Genomic DNA, 19,600 nt, shown 5'->3' with positions numbered 1-19,600 from the left:
CTATTCCCCGGTGCTATTCATTCATTGTAGGCCTATTCATGGTTTGATTTAATATGACATGAAGACCTGGGCGGGTTCAAGAACATGACAACATTCTGCTCTTCGTGCAGCATATTTGTCAATTATGCATGTCTGAATCTGATGTACATGATTGATGCCATACTCAGGATACTATCTATCATGCCATGGTATGCAATCATCATGATCATTCATGCATTCATGACCATCACGACAATGATTTTTTTTGTCTGTCTTGAGACCGTGCATGACTGAGCTTTCTGTAGTACTTACATGCTTAGGTGCCTAGCCTGCACTGACCAATGAATAACATACAAATCACTCGGTGTGTGTACAATCCGTATAGTTGAATTTATCAGGCTGCTTGTTGACAGTGCACATCCAATTCATGAATTGTAAACTAGAAAATGCCGATCGCCGTCTACATGGCACAAAAATGCCTCCTATTTTGCTCTAAAAGAACCCATGACTTCAGATAAACGGTCTAAAAGATAACAAGCAACGTCACCTTCAACTTCTCCAGCCAAAGTTTCACCATTGACAATCAGGTTTGAAATTAAACATATTTTGTTGTTTTTTCTATGCACTTTCACACAGACAAGCTGATGGCATCTCTCTGCTCTGATTTCACAAAAAAATTCAATTTCATGAATAATCATGTAATCATCTCTTTTACAAGCCCTTACTGGCCGTACAACAAGTATTGCACAGGCGTCAACGATAATACTGCTGATGAGTTTGACTAGTTTCTATTGAGCTACTGCGCATGCACCCAGGAATTCCGTCGTGAAAACAATAAAATACAAAAGAAATTTCTCGACACTTTTTTGCATGTTTCGTTCTCAGGCCCCGAACGAGAAACGGCCATTTTATTCCGCCATTTTGAATTGTTTCGAGGTCGGGGCCAAGGGACTCAGGCTACAAATGAGGTGAGTGCCCTCTCAAGAATAACTACTCTCTGATTTCAGTCTTAGTTAAAAAGTAATTGACTAAAGAAGAAGAAAATGCTAAATATAATATTTTATATATTAATTTTACAAATAAACTAATATTATTAAGGAAGATTTATAATTTGGAATAATATTATACATGAAAACCATCCAGTTTTAGTTCCTGGTCATCGTAGAGGGCGTTATCAGAAAAAAATTATGGTGGAAAATATACGTTGAAGTGTATAGGAAACCATAAAATCATGCAAATATATCACATTTCCGTGCACTCAGCGGTAGAGAGAAGCGAGTTTTATGTACAGTTATTGTAGATCATGCAAATTGTATCAGCTAAATGGTGAGTTTGTAATGCGTCTCTGCGTTTTCGCGGTTTCCTTTCAGTCCTATTCATTCATTCATCATGTTCATGCATTTTCAATGCATTGCAATTGCATTTGATTGTGCTGTGATCACACAGTCATGGGGTAGTACAATTTCAGTATGCATTGCAATGCACGGCGCATGTTAACTTTGCATGTTTGCAAGTGTGTTAAGGTTTGTAAATGTGAATCAGAGCAGAGGATCATTCAATTGTCATGATTGTTAGATATTTCCATATCCAGTGATATCTAGGGGATTATGTAGGTAACCCAGGCAAACCTAGCCTAGGCTTAGTTAACACATTTGCTAGTCGGCCAAATTCGCCGACAATGTCAATGCATATTTGGTCGCATGTCATAAGTTGGGTACAATTTCAATTACATGGTCAAAAATGACAAAAAATTTATTTTTTGATATGTTGTACATATTGACAACCTCTAATAATTAACACCATTTTAAACCATAACACATGCTTAATTAATGAGATAATGCTTAATTACTTTTAATTAATACACAGGCGTCTATGTAAATCTCAATTTTTAAATGCATTTTTCTCAAATCGGACCTCAATTACAAAAATGACTGTAAAATTTTTATTTTATGCAAGAATGTCATCAGATTTGGAGGATATGTTCTCAATACATTAATGCTTCAAATGAACTATTTAAAATAATTGTGCACGTATGTTAATTACATTGTGAAGGTCAATGACCTTTTTACGAGTAATTAGCGAGACGGTTATTCTATTATTGAGGAAATGAATATCAAGAAGAGAAATGTACATTAGCATGTTGCTAAAAATACTGAAATTCAACTAGGATTGCATCAAAAATTTTAAAAAAAAATGGAACATATAACCCTTTAAGGTGGCGCTACACCTGTTGATAAATTTGTGACTATTTTTGCATTTTTCTCAAAAAATAATAACACACTGGTAACAAAAGTTATGTATATTATAGGGGTAAGGAATCCAGTTACTACACTTGAATTCCAGTGACTCAAGACAAGCGGTATGTTATTTATGATAAGAAAAGAGGTACCGCTAGAATGTACCTCATTTCTTAACATATATAATGAACCCCTTGTCTTGAATCACTGAAATTTCAGTGAAGTAATTGGAGTCCTTACCCCTATAATATACATAACTTTTGTTACCAGTGTGTAGTTACTTTTTGAGAAAAATACAAAATTAGTCAAAAAATGTATCAGGGGGTGTAGTACCACCTTAAGTAGTCAGTAATTGTTTTAGTTGTACAAATTCAACATTCAAAGCTGTCAATACATCATACCCTCACTAGATTTGAAAAAGTAACCAGTAGTTTTGACATGCTGACATGTGAATTTTCACATAGGCCCTATTGCACACATCCGCATCCGCCTGCTCCACATCCGCCTGCTCCTCCACCCCTGGCATTTTTCGTTTCAACTGATGTGATTTTTTTATTGAATAATGTATAATTATATGCTTCAGTAGACTGAAAGAGTATAAAATTAGGCTTAAAATGAGGTATCAACCACTGCTGTAGGATATGGGGTTATGGAAAGCCAATCAAATTTGTAACACAATTTTCCGAAAAATGTAATCCCTCCACCCTTTTTGCATACCCAACTTATGACATGCGACCATTTACATAGAAATTTAAAACAACTGGCCGAAGAAGGAACCCTACATAAATATGTTTTCTATACTTCACTTGACCCAAATATATGATTTTTTATGGTAATAAGTCACTCGCACATGGAATTTGAGAGGGATTTGGATAGCAGTTCCAATAAAAAAAAGCTGCTATCATAATGAGACTAAAAGATCTAGAAACACCCCCGAAATGCCGTTTTGGGGAATTTTGCTAGCTGAAACTTTTTTGATGAAAGTCAATCTTTGACAAGATGTAACTTTGCTACGGAAAGTGCTATGAAAAAATGGTTTTCAGTTTTGGCTTTGTTTACTCAAGGCCAAGGCTTTGATTTGATATATAAAATGATGCAGTTTGATGGCACATTTGAATTCACCTAGCATACCTAGATTATGCACTTTCAGTTTCCCACGCGTTTGAACGGGAATTGGATTGCGTACTTTTTCGATGTCTAGTGAGCAAATTTCTTCAATATTTTGAGAAAATGATGTCAAATTTTCTATTCTATATTGTTTGGTAATAATGTCTTTTGCCAATAGTACCGGTATGTTTAAAGTTGTAATTTTGTGTTTTTGATCGCAAAGATCGGATATTTTCGTTCCCGATTCGAATTCTGAACCCTTCGCAAGGCCAAGGCCAAGGGTGCCGATTTCGGCAGAACTTTGACGATAATTTTGCCTTTTTGGACGTCTACTAAAATGCATTCGATCCTTAATTTTGTTTCAACCGAGTCTTAAATTAGCAAGCACAATAAGGTTGGTACCACTTTTATATACATTGATGAAATTTTAAAGATTTTTTGTCAAGTTTCTAACCGGCGCAAATCGTTAAGTGTGTATTTCCCATTGACATCCAAAATGGCGTAAGCCAGTCCTTAATATACATAGGTACGGCGTATATAGGACTTATATCCAGGCTGGACACATCACACGTCACTGTGTGATGTGTCCAGTTCGTCGCCGAACTTACATATAAGATGGAGAGTTTAGCATAACGGCCTGCCTATTTACGCTTCCTGAAAACACTCTTGCACATAACATACAAAACCACAAATTCACTAACTTCAACTTGCACTACCGACACCATGAACAATATTTTAATTATTACCGATCCTTCAGAATACTTGCAAATATTGGCAGTTTCATAAAATCGTGCTGCTGAAAATCGTAAATTCCACAATCTTCTGTCAGATCCAGGTCAGTAATCACAGGTGGGCGAATCTACCAGCGTGACAAGACCAGAGATAATAAAGGATGAGAGGCCACGCCGTACAAATAGCTAGCCTGATTCGCAAGCGCCGTCGCTAGCCAGATCTTCACGGTCGTGTATGATGAGTAGAGACCATAGAGCCCTATATAGGGCTCTGTGGAAGAAACGGTTCCTAATTTTGAAGCCATGGATAATATATGGTCATTTTCACGGTAAAGGGTGTAACTTTTGATTTTTAGGGTCAAAATTTCAAACCACTTAAATATGTTTCTGTTTACTGTAATGCATAGAAGCAACTTAAATTCCAGTAAAATAGTGTTTCAAGGCTTAAACCTTTTGATTTCTGATAAAAAATTTGACATTTCCATAACATTTTGGTTAAAATCTAAGAAAAATGTATTTTACATAAGCTCAGAAAATTATGACATGAAAGCTGGAATACATGTGAAATCCCATTCCAAAGTAAGTCAACAGATATAAGTTAAATTTTATACCATGTTTTGCTATGTTTGTAATTGCAATTTTGAAAATTTTTAACATCAAGGGTCATTTGCAATGGAAATTTCCCAACCTTAAACATATTTTTTAAGTTTTAATTGGGTTCCTAAAATAATTTAAATGTCTAACTTCATGTACAAATACTACTTGATGAAAGGAACCTCCCAGCCAAGTTTCACAGAAATTGGAGTTATTTTTAGAATTGGCAATTCAAGCGATTTGTGTTGTGTTTCGGAGGCTTCAGTTTAAAACAACACAGGTGATCATAAAAGTAAAATATTTGGCTAACTACTACAAGTTGACATGAAAAAATAGGTAAAAAATATCACAATTACCAATTTTCATGCTTTGCTTCTAAGTATTGAATTTCAGTTGTGACAAAAATTAAATTATCACAGCAAGTCATTTTTTTTGTTTCGGCGGCTTCATGTTTACAATTGTTAAACATGGCAGAAGTAGTTTTTTTGAAAACAACACTGTTGGGATCATCTAAGCTGTTATTTTCTTGTGTGTATTGAATCAATGATTCTATGCGGCAGATATTGCAGATTTATAACATGATAATTTTTTCACCCATTTGTTAAGTATGGTGTTATTTGCATGTGAAGCCTCCGAAACGGGCTTTCTTGGATATCAGTATATTTTTCAAGCATTAACCATAATATCAATTTTTTTATAAATTTATGACATTCTGCACATATCATGCAACAATTACAATACAGATATCAATATGGAACATACCAATTTAGATATGCATAGATGATAATTAAGTTTACTGTTGTTTCGGAGGCTTCATTTGTTTCGGAGGCTTCAATTGTTAACGGAAAGTTTGTATTGGGTCCCATTTTCAAACGGTGATATATATCTCCATGATTTAAAAACAAGTGACTTGAGGATCTACTTTGCTACATTTTGATAAATAGATTGGATGAGCTCTTTTATTTATATTTGCCCAAGCTTGCTGAACAGTTTGTTTCGGAGGCTTCAAAAAAGTTAACGGAAAATCGGCTCTTTAAAGTCAAGATTTTATAAAAATTTTAAAAGCTTGCAAATCAACTAATTTTTGTTACCCATTTCAAGTTAAGATATCAACTGTTATGAATCAAGAAGAAGTGAAGAAATAACCAAGAATTATGAACCAAAGCTATACCCACAAAGTTTGTTAACAATTGTTAACGGAAAATGAAGCCTCAAAGCGACAAATATCGAAGTCCGGTTCTCAAAAATACAGGGCTGTTCACAATTAAATCTAATGTGGCAGTGTTTACTGAACATATGACCGTACTTTCAGGATAAGAAAAATTATCCATGAACTAACTGAAGAAAACACAGGGTTTTACAAAATGTTACTGTTTTTACAGTTTTTCAAAATGGCAATATTAGGTACATTTAAGCCTGCTAAAACTGAACGCAGTAACTCCGAAGATGATTATGCTACCCAAGGTAGCTGCTAACTAGATGACTTATATGGCCAAAAATCATGGCTTTATTAGAAAACTACGGATCAAAATGTTAAAAATCCAAAGTTACACCCTTTACCGTGAAAATGACCATATTCATTTATACGAGAACCATATTTTTGTACCAATCACAGAACAGAATTTCACCTACTCACAGCTGTCAATCATTCTTGTGAAACGTAAGCTCCGCCTAGTATCAAGGTCTTCTTCTGCGCATTGGTTGTTCGCATTAACTAGCCTCCAGCACAAATCCTGTGCACACGATCAGGTTGGATGGGCGGTTTACGCCTGGTTTACACGATAGGAACTGCGATGCATCCTAAACTGGATCGTTTCCGTGTATTCGCATTGCATGGTGGGTAATCGCCTGCCAGTTTGCGTAGCTCCGCGTTCACAACAGTTTTAAATCAACACAGGTAAATCCATATAAAAATTAACATGGACACAAAATTGACATAGCTTATGTAATTCAAATAATAAAATAATAAAATGTAATATTATCATGATAGATGCACGTTTGATTAAAACTTGAAAAGATTATTAAGTCCAATAATTTGTTTGTGTTAGCTTGCACGAGTCACAAAATGGCGACCCATCACACATTTTCTGCATGTGCCGACATTTAACTCATAGTGACTGTCCTCAAACTAGCGCCAGTGTGTCTCAGGCCTGATAACGACCCCATGTAATTTTATGCAGAAAGTTTTCTTGCGAACAGCTGCAGGTGACAATTAAACAATGAACACGGCTTGTTTATGTACATGCGTGGGGAGGCTTGTACGTCAGCTGGCGTGTTTTGGACACTGTTCGGCGTAAAAAGTGTCGTTTTTCTTCATGAAAAATACCAGCGATGACCAGTTTTTTGTGGGCTATTTGATTTACAGGTATGTCGGTTCGTCATAGGGTAGAAATGATAGCTGTACAATTTGTATAACATACAGTTTAAGTTAGGCCTAAACATTAATGGGCACAACTCGACCTTCCGTATTATGCACAAGTATGTGGAAGTGGCAGGCATATATAGGACTGGCAAGCGAGTCTAGTGATATCAGCCTTTAAAAATAAAGCTGAATTTATACTCGATCGCCGCGCCGAGCGATTGCGATTAATTTCATTAAGCGCTTTTTTTGAGCGATGGGCAATCGCGAATTTTGAGATGCATCGCCGTCGCTTTTGCATTTATACTTATCACGGCGATAGCGATTGCAGGCGACAATTAAAATATTCTAAATGCCACAAAATACATTTTTAAAACATCAGTTGCTGTCAATAATAATTATTGCTTTGAATTAATTCATCACCAAAAGTTAAAAATCGAGAAAGGTAAATTAATTAGCAAAATAATAGATCCAGTTGGTTGTATATGATTGGTTGATGCATTCACGTGTCAGGGTCACATGTCTTATGGTGGGACCAAAGCATTAGCCAGAGAGGTGTCCAGGTGTCATTTGGATGCCCTGTCTTCAATTTGGACACCCTAAAATTCTGATTTTTATAATGGATAGGAAGTGGACACCCTGATTTTGTAGAATAAGGTATTTTTGACCATTTTGGACACCCTAAAGACACCTTTCTGGCTAATGCCTTGGGTGGGACCCCAAAATACCTGGTGATGTTACATTTTTCTCTCCTCTTTCAGATTTAACTTGTTGTCACAGGGCTATTCTTGGTCCGATTGCATCAAGTTTGGGCTCATTATACAGCCTGATTATTCTAATTTTCAAATATGTTTCTCAATTTGGAATGCCAATTTGTTTAATTACCGTAACCACCCGGGCATAAGCCCACCTTCAGGTATAAGCCCACCCCCCATTTTTCAAAACATTCTAGGAACAAGGGTGCACTCGGCTATAAGCCCAGTACATACTAAATTTTGGCCAAGTTCTTAAATCAAATCAATGCTTTTCTCTCACATTTAAGAACAAATAAAAAAAAATATCAGTTGATAAATGATAATTAACATTCCACACTTAGAATTTTAAGAAATTGACATAGATGATAGAAATTACTGGTACATTGGGCATATACAAATGGGGATGATTTTTCATAAATTCAAGTACTACCCGGTTATAAGCCCACCCCCATTTTTGAAGTGAAATCTGCCGTCTAGGGGGGGTGGGCTTATACCCAAGTGGTTACGGTAGTGAAAAATACCAAAATGTCAACGAAGATAAACCTGGTGGATAAGCGGTAGTGGATAAGCGGTAGTGGAGTATGTGCATTCTCTATGGGAGACATGGCATCCTTTTGAATTTTAAATTATATCATTGCCAAATTGTGTGCTGAGTCATTCCATATCAAATCAACCAATGGGTTGGCAGGTCACCCCCTCAGATTTCTAGCATACCTCTATGGCAATAATGAACACATGGAAAAAATTAGCGCTCAACTCCAAGCGGTTTCGGAGATAAGGCTTATCAAAATTTCACCCAGACCCCCCCTTTTTTTTCTCGCGAGTCGCATCGTTGAATTTGTCGCGTTTTGGAACACTAATATTTTGCCTTTAGGAAAAAGATATTAAGGGGGTACTACACCCATTGATTTTTTTTTTCATTTTTTTGCATTTTGTGAGAAATTACAAAAAAAATTGGACAAAGTGGTATGCAAAATGAAGGGGCAAATCTTCTCGTTTTATTGGTGGCATCGGTATCAACGTAGCTTACATGCTTTTAAAAGTAGAAGCCAAAAGGTGGTACATCACTGATGATTTAAATTCACTTCATTTTGGAAAGCTTACTATCAGCGGATTTCGTTAAAATTTTGGATATGTGTTGCTAACACGTTAGGGAAATAAAGTTGATATGTAAAATGGGAATAAGTGGTTCCTGATTTCTTTTATGACTTCATGAACTTGGTGCTCCACAACTATCAAAAAGGAACTGGTTAAAATGCTTCTATTTTCAATGTTGAGCTATATTTTGTATTTTTAACTTGCGACATTATTTCACTGAAACTTAATTAAGCCACAGGTAACAGGTTACCACAACCATACTACAGCAATGTTGAAAAAAATTGTATTTCTTGTCACCTGTACCACCATATTGGGTAGTTTTCCGTAAGCTTAACTTTTGTGATTTTGGTAACTATTTTATATTTATTTGTGAAATCCATCTCAACTAGGCATTTGAAATTGTACTCACCATTTACATCCCAAGGTATATTAGTATATCCACCTTGCACTTCTCGATATATATCCAGTTAAAGACAGAATATCAACATTATTCCTCATTATGATATAATCACAAACTCTCACATGTGTATTCAAAATTGATGCTTAAATTGGACCTGAACCAATTGACCTATAACCTGACATATGGTGACCTAATAGCCTTTTCTTCTCCTAACAACACATTATAGTATTATTGACTAATGACTATAATAGATCCATTGTGTAAGTGTTTATTTTGCATGCACCACTAGATTTTCTATAGAGAGTATAACAAATATTTAATGTATTCTATTCATGTACCCTACTTGAACATGTTGAATAGAATAAATCATGGTTTGTTATGAAACACGCATCTGAGTAACTAGGATACAGTAAACAAAATATATATAGGGCTAAAATGACTTACTACAATTGTTTAAAAGCACTTTTTTTTCTTCTTTTTTCATATTTTTTTTTATTTCACATGATCCGTGCATTTATTGCCTAGGTATAAATGAAAAAATATTTATTTAGACCAATCAAACCAATATATGGGTGAAGTACGCCCTTAAGCTGAAAATTGCTACCTAGAGTGACTTTCACCCAAATAAGCAGATTATGGCCTTAAAAACAGTGTAGTGCTTCCACTTTAAAAGTTATGGGTCTCCCAAAACCCCTTTTCGTTTTGTTAAATATTTCACGATGTACGGTTTCCAGAGCCCACTCGTACTCTTAAATAGATATCAGAGAATGTTCAAACTTCATATTTATGCTTAATAGGCCAATATCTCTCACCTGAAACAATAACAGACCATTGAAACCTTTAATTATGTATTGGTTTGGACCCAAAGTTTGCTCTGCAAAATGAAATCCTGAAAACACCGCCCCTACCAGTTGACCTTTGACCCTGCAGATGAAATCCGACACACTTGAAACTTACACAACACATACTTGAACATTTGATATCTATCTATACCAAATCTTAATTATGTAACTCCACCCCTTCTTGGTTAGAGTGGATTATGAAATTTGGGTATTTTGCCAAATTTTACACACGTTGATATAGGATGCTGGCTAATCTCTGTCAAAAAAGTGTGAAATTTGTGAATTTTGAAAAGTGGAGTTACAAAGCTAAGATTTGGTACAGATGTAGAAAAAGTGTTTAAGCATTCATAGTGTAAGTTTCAAGTTTGTTGGGGTCAAAGGTCAACCGGTGGGGGGCGGTGTTTTCAGGATTTCATTCTGCGGAGCAAACTTTGGGTCCAAGCCACAATTTAATTAAAGGTATCAGTGGTCTATTGTTGTTTCAGGTGAGAGATATTGGCCTATTAAGCATAAATATGAAGTTTGAACATTCTCTGATATCTATTTAAGAGTACAGTGGGTCTGAAACTGAACACGTGAAATATGACAAAACGAAAAGCGGTTTTGAGAGACCCATAACTTTTAAAGTGAAGCACTACACTGTTTTTAAGGCCAGATTCTGCTTATTTGGGTGAAAGTCACTCTAGGTAGCAATTTTCAGCTTAATATCTTTTTCCTAAAGTCAAAATATGAGTGTTCCAAAACGCGGCAAATTCAACGACGCGACTCGCGAGAGCAAAAAGGGGGGGTCTGGGTGAAATTTTGACTAGCCGTATCTCCGAAACCGCTTGGAGTTGAGCGCTAATTTTTTCCATGTGTTCATTATTGCCATAGAGGTATGCTAGAAATGATTTTCAGCAAAATCTGAGGGGGTGACCTGCCAAGATTTTCAGCAAATTGGTTGATTTGACATGGAATGACTCTGCTATACTTGCAAATCATACGGTACTTCAAATGAAAGCTTGATCATTCATTATTCATATTCAGCTATTAATTTTATCTAATCGTGTTAACAAGTATTCACTGAGAACGGCAAGTCAGAAGAACCCACAGAATTCTATATACACTAGAACCGGTCATCCCTATACCGCTGCGTGGCGCAAACTTAACCGTCCCGGCTGAAATATGAATCAAAAAAGGTACGGCAAGACTTTTTCGCATCACATACGTCGAAGTTCACTTTCCAATTATGCGATCTGTAGTTAGGATAACGAAAACGACTGGTAAGCAAGCCTACTAAATTACCTCAAAATATGAAGGAAAAAATGGCGGACCGTCGCGGACCCTTTCCAGAACTAATACAGCATATCTAGCCATTATCAACATGGGGTCATCGGTTTGAATATTTTCCTTATATAAAAAACTAACACCTCCGCTATATGGTATTTCATGATATAACATTAATGGAAAGAAAAGTGCAAATACTTTTCGTGTTTCGAATCGGACGAATGACAAGCTCTAATGACGTCATGAGGTAAACAACGTAATTGTCATTAATAATTAATTAGGTAAACCCAAATATGGAGGTATCCAAAAGTATGCTAATTCGAAGTTCGACTAATCAGAATACGACCCTGGTATTCAATTCTATGCAAATGAGTTGTGAACACATATACTTATTCTCATCTAGCTTTACTAAAAGATCTTTGCAAGAACCTCAATTTTTTCCTATTCACTTAAACACAAATGCCAAGATTTTCAGTCACGACATGCGTTTTGGCTTTCAATTGTTGTATCTTGAGAATTATACACCCTAAGGTAGGAAAAGTATACATTCTTGGAAAGCTTTTTACCCCAGGAATCCAAATATGCAGTTAAAATAAATGTAGGATATACACTCTAAAGAAAATATCTTCAAAATGTAATCAACATGTGTGAAGTTACGTACATTGTATATTTTCACACCCTGTATTGATCACCACTTTGGTCAATCATAACATGGCAAAAGTATACATTTTATTTAAGCTCATAGTGTTGCCTGCCACAAAATTATATTACATTTGAGGTATTCCATGTATCAGTAGCAAATGCAATAAATTATGAATTTACTAGTAAAATTTTTTTTTTTCATGATATCACCCTGTATATTTCTTACGCACCCTGTATACCAACTTCATTTTTGCCTAGTTGGATTCCTTGGAACATAAGCTTTCCAAAAATGTATAGTTTTGTTGATGTGAGATGTATAGTTTTAGAGATATAACAATTTAAGTGAAAAGGAGGACAAATGATCAAAATCAGTGCTTGTAAGCATAAATGTGCCCCACCATATGACACATGACCTCAAGCGATATCGCTGGGAAGTTGAGATTTCTTCAACTTGCAAAAGCGACGTTGTTTTTGCCTCTGCGATTTGAATCGAGTGATCAGCTTGACGCTCTGGAAATGTAAGTAAACACTAAGCATGCGTGAAAATCGCTTTTCTGCAAAAGCGATCGAGTATAAATTCAGCTTAATTGATCAACCATAAAATGTTTATCACTTATGTTTAAAACCAAATTCATGAAATTGTATTGATGACATGAGTCATGACGTCATGATTTAATGTACATGTATGATGTGATACAATAAATGCATGCATGATTGATAATGATATGGAATTGCGAAAGCTATGCTGCCGGCTATCATCATGTACATAGGGATGTTCATTGAATAAAATTTTGAAGTTCAATATTTTTAGCTGAAAGTGAAAGTTCTTTCATTTGAAAGAGAATCAAATTACCTAAACAATAAGGGGTCAATCATGTTTCTAGTGCATATACTTTTGAAGTTACAGACAAAAATAGTGTCACCAAATTGTCCAAAATTTTGTGTGTGAAATTGTGACAGCAGGCACATGTACAATGTACACTACCGGTGTACTGTATGTGACCCCAGATGACCTCCTATTCTTTACTGTAAAAAAGCTGTTTTGGATGGTCTTGATTTACACACAAATGGCTTTTGCGCTTTAACGAGTGTCAACTACGTTCTACACTTTGGTTAAAATAAGAGTTGGTTCAGCTGTTGCCATGATATTCCGCTAAATTATGATGTAAAGTAAAATGTTGCCATGATATTCCGCTAAATTATGATGTAAAGTAAAATTAAATTAAAAAGTTTAAACATTGACTAAAAATGCCGAAAATTAGCAAAATGACTGGCCAATTGAAGCCATTCATGAGATTGTATATATTTAAATTGCTTTTTTTAAACATGAAGTTAAGCCACTCAGGGGGTGTCTGAGGGGGGTTTGGTAGTTTAAACCAGGTGGTGGCCGCATTGCATTCTCTAAATTCAGTAAATTTTCATCGTCAACCGTGTAAGGCCACTAACAGTCAATTTTGAGTTTCCTGTTACATAATTTCTGAAAACAAGTGAGGTAACTTTTTCATTATTCAATATTCATTATTTTCTGCCTTTCATTATAAATATGACCAACACGCATGTAAAATTGCCGCTCACTCACTTAAAGATGGATGTTTAGCCCAAATGAGATTCAAAAGTATGGTATATTAAAAAGAGTCAGCTCAAGGTTCACAGCAAATGATTTTGATTTTTCCACAAAAAATGAATGGATATTCATCATTTTTTAGCAATTATATCCAGTTTTTATCGGTATTTTTTAGAAAATCACAATAATGAATTCAAGTGAGGGTCAGAAAATGAAGTGAGGGCGGGTGACGGGAAACTCAAAATCGACTTTGATTGACCTAGAATTGAATGGGATTATTTTGACATTTTAAAATGCTTTAAATATCACAAACAAATAGGCCTAGATGTTGATAAATAATACAAGCTAAAACTGTTGGGGTTCGATAATGAACCCCACAAAACTAACCGATTATATTGGAAAATGCCATACGGCCGGGCGGTTTCACAAGTTGCCGGCTCGATCATGTCATCCGCCGCCTGGTTTAAACATAAAGTGCTGGGTGTGAAATGTAGAAAGCGAAAACAGGCAGTTGTTTATCCATACGCAGGGGGTATCTGACTCTGGGGATGTGTTACCCTGAGAAATTTGGCAAAATGAGGCCCAATTGAAGCCATTTGGTGCATCATTTTTACACGATTTATATCATTGCATAAAACAAAAAAGGGCCCAAAACTCAATGTGCAAAACTTCAAATGTTACACTGACACTTTACAATACCTGAGACTCGCAAAAAAAGCATGCATGGATCGATGTTGAAGTCAGCATGGAGTCCGTCTTAATACTGACCCTGGTGACAAAATGGGACGGGCATATCGGCAGGCCCGCAGGAACGTTTTCACATGCTTTCAAATGCCTAAAATAATCGTAGGCCTACTGCCGATCGACCTAACTGCTGTTTAAAATACATTTGTAGGCATGGGCCTACTCAATTATGTACAATTAAACTTTTTTTTCCTTCACCTTTTCTCTTTGCTTTCCTTTTTTCTCCTTCCTCTTCTCTTCTCTCCTTTCCTCTTTTTTTTTTTTGGAGGCAGGATGGTCCTGTCCCCCATATCCGTGCCTGTTTTGAAGGTTGAAATACCCGGACAACATATATATATCCAAAATGAAAAAAATATCCAACATGTTGGATTTGATATGGATTGACCCATTATCTACAAAAACATACAAATTATATATTACTGGTACAATATACAGTGTTGGAATTAAGCATTTTGCTATGTGTAGCAAAATTTGCTTTCATTACTTTTCTCTTGGTACATTCACATACTTCAGTGTGGAAGTCTACATGTATGGCATAAAAATGCTACTCAATTCCAAAATTGTGTTGCAAATTGATAAAATTGTGTAGCATTTTGCTACGCGATACCAGCTATTTCCAACACTGACAATATAGCAAATTGTTGGAAAACATTGGCTTCTTCCCACTCAAAACACCAGGAATATGTTACATTGGTTTGAATGGTTTGTGGTGTTGCTTCACCGAATAGCTATGAATGGCTAAGTTAATACAAAAGGAGCATTTTTATAGAATTGTGTGATTAGTCCCCTTTTCACCTTTTACTTTCTGTTTGCATTGCTGCACAAGTGAACTCTTATCAGTGTTCAATTAATAATTCATTTAATTGTGACATGATCCGATTCTGATCCAAATTGGGCTATTCCATTTAGAATCCACACTACCCCTGTGGATGATTCTGAAAATATCTTCCACAGGGGGAGAATGTATTTCAAATGGAATTGAACAAATTAGGCAGCTCCATTTGAATTTTATACACCCTCAGAGAAAGATTCAACATAAATGTTCCATAGAGAGAGAGAGAGAGTTTCAAATGGAGCTGCTAATGTGTTTATATTCCATTTGAAATTCAATGCTCCCCCTGTAGAAGATATTTCCAAAATCTTCCACAGGGGGAGTGTGGATTTTAAGTGGAATAGCCCAATTAGACCAAAGTCCGAAATTTGAAAATTGAGTTATTACCAAACAAAATATAGTTTTGTCTCATGTCCCATGGGAGTTTAAAATCTGATGCGGTTTATTTTTTATAAACAACACCAGTTTTAGGTATAATATCAAAATATATAAATTCAATCCTATATGGTCATTTTCACGGTAAAGGGTGTAACTTTTGATTTTTAGGGTCAAAATTTCAAACCACTTAAATATGTTTCTGTTTACTGAAATCATGCATAGAAGCAACTTAAATTCAAGTAAAATAATGTTTCAAGGCTTAAACCTTTTGATTTCTAATAAAAAATTTGACATTTGCATAACATTTTGGTTAAAATCTAAGAAAAAATGTATTTTACATAACCTCAGAAAATTTTGACATGAAAGCTGGAATACATGTGAAATTCCATTCCAAAGTAAGTCAACAGATATAAGTTAAATTTTATACCATGTTTTGCTATGTTTGTAATTGCAGTTTTGAAAATTTTTAACATCAAGTGTCATTTACAATGGAAATTTCCAAACCTTAAACATATTTTTTAAGTTTTAATTGGGTTCCTAAAATAATTTGAATGTCTAACTTCATGTACAAATACTACTTGATGAAAGGAACCTCCCAGCCAAGTTTCACAGAAATTGGAGTTATTTTTAGACTTGGCAATTCAAGCGATTTGTGTTTCGGAGGCTTCAGTTAACAACACAGGTGATCATAAAAGTAAAATATTTAGCTAACTACTACAAGTTGACATAAAAAAATAGGTAAAAATATCACAATTACCAATTTTCATGCTTTGCTTCTAAGTATTGAATTTCAGTTGTGACAAAATTAAATTATCACAGCAAGTCATTTTTTTTTTGTTTGGAGGCTTCATGTTAACAATTGTTAAACATTGCAGAAGTAGTTTTTTGAAAACAACAGTGTTGGGATCATCTAAGCTGTTATTTTCTTGTGTGTATTGAATCAATGATTCTATGCGGCAGATATTGTAGATTTATCACACATTAATTTTTTCACCCATTTGTTAAGTATGGTGTTTTTTGCATGTGAAGCCTCCGAAACAGGCTTTTTAAGGTATCAGTATATTTTTCAAACATTAACCATAATGTCAATTTTTTTTTTATTTATGACATTCTGCACATATCAAGTAATAATTACAATGCAGATATCATTATGAAACACACCAATTTAGATATGCATAGATGATAATTAAGTTTACTGTTGTTTGGAGGCTTCATTTGTTTCGGAGGCTTCAATTGTTAACGGAAAGTTTGTATTGGGTCCCATTTTCAAGCGGTGATATATATCTCCACGATTTAAAAACATGTGACTTGAGGATCTACTTTGCTACATTTTGATAAATAGATTGGATGAGCTCTTTTATTTATATTTGCACAAGCTTGCTGAACAGTTTGTTTGGAGGCTTCAAAAAAGTTAACGGAAAACGGCTATTTGAAGTCAAGATTTTATAAAAATTTTAAAAGCTTGCAAATCGGCTAATTTTGGTACCCATTTCAAGTTAAGGTAACCACTGTTATAAATCAAGAAGAAGTTAAGAAATAACCAAGAATTATGAACCAAAGCTACACCTACAAAGTTTGTTAACAATTGTTAACGGAAAATGAAGCCTCCGAAACTATAAATATCGAAGTCCGGTTCTAAAAAATACAGGGCCGTTCACAATTAAATCTAATGTGGCAGTGTTTACTGAACATATGACTGTACTTTCAGGATAAGAAAAATTATCCATGAACTAACTGAAGAAAACACAGGGTTTTACAAAAATGTTACTGTTTTTATAGTTTTTCAAAATGGCAATATTAAGTACATTTAAGCCTGCTAAAACTGAGCGCAGTAACTCCCAAAGCTGATTATGCTACCCAAGGTAGCTGCTAACTAGATGACTTATGTGGCCAAAAATCATGGAATTCTGTGGCTTTATTGGAACACTACGGATTAAAATGTTAAAAATCCAAAGTTACACCCTTTACCGTGAAAATGACCATATGGCTATGTTTAGCTGGAATTCAGGCTACATCTAGCGTTTCGATTTCAGAGTTGCAGTGCGAACAGAATCAAAATTTTTCCCTAAGCTTACTGACGTTGCATTACCAAAGTCCCACGCATACTTGGTTGTAAATGAACTTTTTATTGTTCATTTTCTTATGTTTTATATTGTTTTTGCCTCAATCTCAATTCTTCAACATTGCAGACTTTAGTCAGATCGGATCAGATTGGTTCGACGGCTCACAAGTAACCTGTTTCATGTTTGCTATTTGTTTGTTTCTCTTTCCTTTTTGCCTACATGTCTATAGAAACGGTATTAAATTGTAAAGAAAATGCAGTTACAGATGAAGTTCTCTTTTTAATTTTACATTTTATATATTTTTTTGTGTGTGTTTGTGCATAGGTGCAGCTGCCCACCCAGTTTCATTACTTAGATTGCAGTAGTCCGACATCAAAAATGAGTTGAATTTTAAGCAAGCAATTTTCAGTTGACCACAGCAGACTCACCCGTAGCATCTACATGTATCACCATGGCAGACGGCTACTGCCATCAACTACTGAAGATAGCCATTGCACAGATTTGTCAGGGATTAGGATGGCATGCGATCCAAACCACGCCGTGTGATTTGATGAATGACGTGCTGCAGAGATACATAGAACACATTGCAAAATATACTCATCGATATGCAGAGCAGTGTAAGTTGTTACTATATCAATGTTTTTTTTTCCAATTCATGTTCCCTAATAATAGATCTAAATTATAGACTACTTGACATGTGACGTCATTGCCTGGCAGTATGCGCGCGAATTATGGCAATTTCCATTGTTCTTTGCCCTGCAGTGCATGCATTGTAGTTTGCTCCTGAAGGGCACATGCATTTTAAATCGCCCACCACATTTCATACAAGAAAGCCATTGAACAGTACAGTAGTTCGTTCAAGCATATCGATAGACCAGTCCCTCATCTTTGTTGATAAACAATGATGTCAAGTGGTCTAATATGTTGTGCATTGTACAGGCACACACACAAAAAAATCACCCATAGGCAACAAAAAAACACCTTTCTATATATATGCTTGACCGACCCAGATTTTAAGGAATAGCAAACAAAAAATCCTGTACAAATGATTATTTTTTTGTGAATTTTAAGGTAATTTTCTTAAGAAAAAAGGATGGCCTGACCGACTGACCCTACTACTTAAACAGGGTTGTAGAAGCACTAGGAATGAAGTAAAACAGTCAATTTAAGAATTAAATTAACTTAATTTTTATCAAAAATGGTAAAGTTGATTTAAATCATTATTTAAAAAATAATTTGATTTAAATTGTGATTTAAATCAATTGGTTTAAATCATGCCAACCCCAGGGAAGAAAATTACCAGAGGCATCAAAGGCAATTTAATTGTATTGGGTGCCCCTTTGGATAAATTCTATTATTAGCATGCATGTGATTGCCTTGGTGCCCTAGCAGGCCTTAGCAGAATTGCATGGCTGCCCTCACAAATGCCAAAATGAACTTTTTTCTCAGCAAATAAATCTCATCAATGTGTATACATGTAATTTCATACTTCCTCACCACAGATGGCAGGACAGAGCCCAGTCTTGATGATGTTGCCCTGGCATTCAGCGACATGCAGGTTCGCTTGGGTGAATTTGAAGTGTACCTCCGAGATGTGGATCCGGTACCTTTTGTCCATTCGTTGCCGCAGTTTCCCGTTGCGAAAAGAACCAATCTTCAGCATCCGCGGCCTGGTAGTAGGGACTGCAGGGAAAGATTGTGGTACATTCCAGCTCACATGCCCCCTCTGGTAGGGGTATCCAGAGGTAGGTGTAAAGATTAAATTACATTTTCGAGTGCATCAGAAATAAAAACAAGGCCGTTTAATTTGATTCAAGAAAAGTACAGCACTAACTTTTGGATTAAGAATTATTATCCTATTTTCATACATTCTTAGATAGCGAGAACAATCAGAGCAAGCGTTAGAAAAATCCAAAACATGCATTGATTGTGGATGCACAAGCGCGCACTCGGCGTACAAAGCCAGTGCTTTCGGATGCGTTCATTTTACTTGCGGGTTGATGCATTTA

General features: G+C 35.5%; 1 protein-coding gene across 2 annotated transcripts in view; it reads left to right on the top strand.

Moving 5' to 3' along the window:
- Window positions 1-1,172: 1,172 nt before the first annotated feature.
- The window catches only part of LOC140171525 (uncharacterized), a 31,102-nt gene continuing 12,674 nt past the window's right edge, over window positions 1,173-19,600 (top strand). The window contains exons 1-3 of one of the 2 annotated variants that reach the window (XM_072194795.1): window positions 1,173-1,305; window positions 17,922-18,208; window positions 19,094-19,336. In XM_072194795.1, the coding sequence (XP_072050896.1) occupies window positions 18,043-18,208; window positions 19,094-19,336 (409 nt within the window). In that variant the 5' untranslated portion in view covers window positions 1,173-1,305; window positions 17,922-18,042. Of the gene's footprint in view, window positions 1,306-17,915; window positions 18,209-19,093; window positions 19,337-19,600 lie in introns of both variants that reach the window. The other variant, XM_072194794.1, reaches the window with a different exon arrangement.

The sequence above is a fragment of the Amphiura filiformis genome, chromosome 15 (genome assembly GCF_039555335.1).
Source record: "Amphiura filiformis chromosome 15, Afil_fr2py, whole genome shotgun sequence".
NCBI lineage: Eukaryota > Metazoa > Echinodermata > Ophiuroidea > Amphilepidida > Amphiuridae > Amphiura > Amphiura filiformis.
This window is presented reverse-complemented; position numbering and strand designations above follow the sequence as displayed.